The sequence below is a fragment of the Rhineura floridana genome, chromosome 5 (assembly GCF_030035675.1).
Source record: "Rhineura floridana isolate rRhiFlo1 chromosome 5, rRhiFlo1.hap2, whole genome shotgun sequence".
Taxonomy (NCBI): Eukaryota; Metazoa; Chordata; class Lepidosauria; order Squamata; family Rhineuridae; genus Rhineura; species Rhineura floridana.
In genome coordinates, this window is record NC_084484.1 from 149,256,756 (window position 1) to 149,262,241 (window position 5,486).

A 5,486-nucleotide genomic window follows, 5' to 3' on the forward strand; every position below is an offset into this window, starting at 1 on the left:
AACTCAATGGGCCTTACTTCCAAGTAGACATGCACACGATTTAAGGGGGAAAATGATAAACACAGGGTTTAATTCAGGGCAAATTAAGCGCTCCTGAATTCCACTGAAATCAATGGGGTTTATGCACAATCTTAAGGTTCTGCAATCCTATCTCCATTTACCTGAGATCAATGGGACTTAAATCTGAGTAGATGTATGTATAGGATTGCGTTGCAAGTTTTTTTAAACACCTACCAGTCCAGTTTTAATTTGACTTTAAAGGATATTTCTGAGCGATATGTTTAGGATCCAGGCTTAAATCCCATTGATTTCGAATTAACTAAAGCGCGCTTAACGTTCGCTGGATGGCACCCAATTAATTTTAAGATTACGATGACTGTAGATGCTTTTTGAAGCCACTCAAGGGAGAGGGGAGCTGCTCCCTCCCAGTTCTGAATTGTATTTTGTCTTCAAAGTGAGAGACCAGAGAGCAAATCAGAAGGTTTTCTCGTTGCAAGCTCTGTGCAACAAGCAGCTCTGCTGAAAGACACTGAAGGTGATCTTGGTTCACCTGTGGAGCCCTTGGTTAAAATCCACCCAGACTGTAAATACAGTACAGACAAGGGGGGAAACAAACACTGGCCACTTCGGACCATTAAGAGACGACATTTATTTTGCAAAACTGCTGAGAATGGCAGCGGATTCGGAGAGATACCTTTGTAACACGTGTGGGGCACAGAGAAGGCACCAATGCAACTAACTGCTAGTCAACACAACTGACGCTGATCACCAGCTGCACTGGCTTCGGAAACTCAATCGGGAAAACTGTCAAACCCGGTCACCAACTGGACACCTCATTCATCTGCTACTAATCTAAGAAGCCAGGTAATAAATGCGACTACATTTGCATCCAATCGATTAAGACCCGCCAGAGCGCCCTTCGCGCTGTTTAATTGGGGAGAAGGAAGAGGGAGGAGGCTTCTCCTGATTATTTCCTGCCGCACCATCGGTGATTTTCTAACACTAGGCTACCCGGTTACAAGAAAACTTCCCGGCTGTTCCCACGTCTAAGCCGGCCGCGCCACTTGAAGCCAAGTTTTCAAATGTTATGTCTCCGCTTGTTTCTCTCCAGAGCGAAGCGTCTGTCCAGCTCGCTGGTCGAAGGATGCCGGGTTAATGACACCTGCAGTCCCATTTGCAGAGCCCCGAGCAGGCTCTGAACGCCTGAAGAAAGGAGTTTTGCGAAGTCCTTTCCCAACAGTAGCGCGCTTCAACCTTGCGCCTCAGTCCTCCTCGACTCCCAAATGGGTAGATGGTCTGGCTGGTCCTTTTCTGCCATCAGCCCCTTTTCTGCCATCAGCCCCCTACCTTTAGTCTGTGTGTTTCTCTGTCTCCCAGAGAGGGATTAATTAACCAGGCTGGAGCTGAAAGAGGCTGCCGTGACGAGCCCAGTGGCGATTGGCCGCCTGCCTGCCTGGCCCTGCCTTTATAATTTCCACACGAGTGCATCTGGGCTCTTATACAAACCAACAGCCAGCTTCTTCTGACATATACACACACATATATACACACACACACACACTCAGAGAGAGAGAGACAGACACACGCGGGGGAGAGACACCCAGAAATTCCCACTCCATCTCGCAGCCCTGCGCACACGCACGCACACACACGGTGGCTGCTCCAGGAGAAACATAAATAAAGGCATACTCCGATGGGTGATTCTTTTGGCTCTTGGGAGCCTTGCTGTATCTGGGTTCAAACTTTGGTTTTATTTCGGAAACTACAGCGCTCAGTGCTTTCCGCCGTTCCCTTCAGGATCCTCTAAAACCAAGCAGGGGTATTGGTGTGTGTCTGTGTCTGTGTGTGCTTGGGAAAGACCCAGAGACCTGTCCAAGGCAGAACTGTCCTCCCCCAACCGCACGGAGAGCGCGAGCAGCTGAGCAGCAGCAGCAGCAGCAGCAGCAGCGCGACGCCTTTCGCAAAGCCTCTGGTTACGTTTCCCAGCGTAAGGCAGCCGGATTCTACTCTGAAGTTGGCTCCAGCCTTAGCAGCCGCATTGGATCCCACAGCCTACTGCGAGACTCCGGTCTACAATCCGGATCTCTGCCCCAACATGATCGCGGCCCAGGCCAAACTGGTGTACCATCTCAACAAATACTACAACGAGAAATGCCAAGCCAGGAAAGCGGCCATCGCGAAAACTATCCGAGAAGTCTGCAAAGTGGTCTCGGACGTGCTGAAGGAAGTGGAAGTGCAGGAGCCGCGCTTCATCAGCTCCTTGAACGAGATGGACAACCGCTACGAGGGCCTGGAGGTCATCTCGCCCACCGAGTTCGAGGTGGTCCTTTATCTGAACCAGATGGGCGTCTTCAACTTCGTGGACGACGGCTCCTTGCCCGGCTGCGCGGTGCTCAAGCTGAGCGACGGGCGCAAGAGGAGCATGTCCCTCTGGGTGGAGTTCATCACGGCCTCGGGGTACCTTTCGGCCCGCAAAATCCGCTCGCGGTTTCAGACGCTGGTGGCTCAAGCCGTGGACAAATGCAGCTACAGGGACGTGGTGAAAATGGTGGCGGACACCAGCGAGGTGAAGCTGCGCATCCGGGACAGATACGTGGTGCAGATCACGCCGGCGTTTAAATGCACCGGGATCTGGCCCCGGAGCGCGGCCCACTGGCCCCTGCCCCATATCCCCTGGCCGGGACCCAACCGCGTCGCCGAGGTCAAAGCCGAAGGCTTCAACCTCCTCTCCAAGGAGTGTCACTCGCTGGCAGGCAAGCAGAGCTCGGCCGAAAGCGACGCCTGGGTCTTGCAGTTCGCTGAAGCCGAGAACAGACTGCAGATGGGCGGCTGCCGAAAGAAATGCCTCTCGATCCTCAAAACGTTGCGGGATCGCCACTTGGAGCTACCTGGGCAACCCCTCAACAATTACCACATGAAAACTCTGGTTTCCTACGAGTGTGAAAAGCACCCCCGGGAATCGGACTGGGACGAGTCTTGCCTGGGCGATCGCCTCAACGGGATTTTACTGCAGCTCATCTCCTGCCTCCAGTGCAGGCGGTGCCCACATTATTTCTTGCCCAATTTAGACCTTTTCCAGGGCAAACCTCACTCTGCCCTAGAAAACGCAGCCAAGCAAACGTGGCGGCTGGCTAGGGAAATACTCACCAACCCAAAAAGTTTGGAAAAACTTTAGAGGGCGATGGCCGGGTGCGGCCCTAAACTAGTCGAATGTCTTTCTGTCCCGAGGATTCTGTTGGGGAAAGTCAGGTGTAGCCATCCGACAATGCAAGCGTCGCCCCTACATGAATGGGATGAGGCCGCCTACCCACGCGCACATGCACACAAAGCCACAGCAAGTATTATGAAACTCTTGTCAGTATCACAATCTTAAAAACCCTGTCCGAAAAACGTATATGATTATCACCAGGGGAAATGCAATATCGGCTGCAATTCAGCCTAATTGTGACCACTCTGTCTAGAAACCAGACCAATGGATTATGACAACAAGGCTGGTATTTTTGTGTGAGCAAAAGCGAATCTGAAGATGCCACCTAAACATCAACCATTTTTTAAAAAAAACAAACAAAGCCACAACTATTCCCACTCCCCTGTGTAGATTTTTAATTTGTATGGAATATTGTGATCTCACATTGTCTTTGAAATTGTGGATGTCAGTGTTTTGTGATTTGGTGAAAAGAAGTAAAATTGCCATTTTGGATACTTCAGGACATTTTCTGGTCAAGAAGATACCATTTAAAAAGGTAGATTTTATCATGGTACTTTTGTTTATTGTCTTTTGAAGTGTCTAAGCTAAAAAGTTTACATTTTTGTTTCAAATATATTGCTTGTTCTATTTCTACCATTCCATAAATATACTTGAAATGTTATTTAAATATATTCAGAAGAAATTTGAATTTTGCTTATATAGTTGTGAATATTGGAATTATATATTGGAAAAATGCACTTGAAATACACTGGATAATTACTTTTTTGTGATTTAAATTTCTGTTGCTGGTTTTATTTAATTACAAGCTAATAAATAAAAGTAAAATAAATATACTCAAGCGTTTTAGTGGTGGATTCGATTTGGGTTGATTCAAGCATTCTGGGTTAGATTCTTTTGTGTGTGGGGAGGTTAGATCGCCCCCCATGGGGTGTATTAAAGTAGTTTCCTTAAGAAGGTATTATTACTATTATGTATTTAAAGCGGTAGAACATATCCTAAAAATTGGGTCCTGGAGATCATTAACATCTGTCACACTCCGGTGTGTGGTAATTAGCCGGGTAACATTTTTACAACCATGGGAAAATAAATCTACTTTTCAAAGATTTACTGAACCAGGTTAACTTGGCTGTCCGGTTTGAACGAAGCTGAAGGCACCTCTAAACCTAAGTAAGCCTAGTTTGTAACAATATTAACACTTCGAGAGAAGGAGGAATCAAGCTAACAATCCAAAGGTGAAGAAGAACGTTATCTTTGCCCTAAATATCACTGGCCTTGCCATACAGCTGCTGCCAGTTGCATTTGGGGAAAGCCAGCTCAGGTCTCTGCGGACGGCCAGCAGGAGCAAATCAGCCGCGTCGCCAGCAAACCACCCCACCCCACCCCACCCCACCCCACTATTGCCCTGTGCCAGAGGAGCAGGCAGTTTCTTCCAGATGCAAACCTGGTCTAAGCCAAAAAGCAAATATTTAGGAGATACAACGAAGTTCAGATTTGCCCAGGTAGGGGCATTTTAAACTTCCGCTATGCAAGGAGTTCTACCCACTCTGGGTGCCTTGAAGCAAAGCCGTTACGCTCAGGTTTTGCTTGCGCGTATTTAAATCCGGGATGACACTTTTAATTCCGATCTTCCTGTCAAGAATGACAAGGCGGGAAGAGGCAGATCGCTTTACTAGTAAGGCCACAATTGTTTACAATACTGCTAAAATTATTTTATTAAAATCACTACCACTGGTGATTGAATTAAAATAACATGGATGTGACTTTTAAATGTATGGTTCCTTCTGTCAATTTCCCTCCAACAAGGCGAATCTCCCCATCCTCGCTGGACAGGCCTACCTGACAGCTGTCTTCTTTGCCCACCCATAAAACACCGGAGGGATCCCTTTCTAGTTACGAGTTTCAAATCGCCCAATATCTGCTCTCCCCACCCTCTCCCACCCCCACAAATAACAGGCACACGTACAGAAACGGACGTTCCTGAAAACCCAGGGACTGCCTTCCAGCCAGCTCCAGAGGGGAGCCACCACGCGAGGAAAGGGGCTGAGATGTGGGCCTGCCGTTACCTCGAGGGATTTCAAAGCAATTGGCTTATCTGCCCACGTCCATACAAAGGCCTTCAGGGGAGTGAAAGATTGTTAAAAAGCGAGCGCAGGAGGAATAGCGGATTGTACATTATGAAGGCGTTGGGCTTTTTAATAAAACAGCAAGCGAGTCAGAGGCAGGGGGGCAGGCGAGGGACGCTGCGGGGGGGGTCCAGGCACTTTGTAGCATCCCCGAA

At 48.5% G+C, this 5,486-nt stretch overlaps 1 protein-coding gene across 1 annotated transcript; it reads left to right on the forward strand.

Annotated features, from left to right (window-relative positions):
• Positions 1-1,046: 1,046 nt before the first annotated feature.
• Positions 1,047-3,741, forward strand: MAB21L1 (mab-21 like 1). Its single transcript, XM_061629562.1, has one exon. It carries the CDS (start codon positions 2,096-2,098, stop codon positions 3,173-3,175), a length of 1,080 nt encoding a protein of 359 aa, XP_061485546.1. The 5' UTR covers positions 1,047-2,095; the 3' UTR covers positions 3,176-3,741.
• The last annotated feature ends 1,745 nt before the right edge of the window (positions 3,742-5,486 follow it).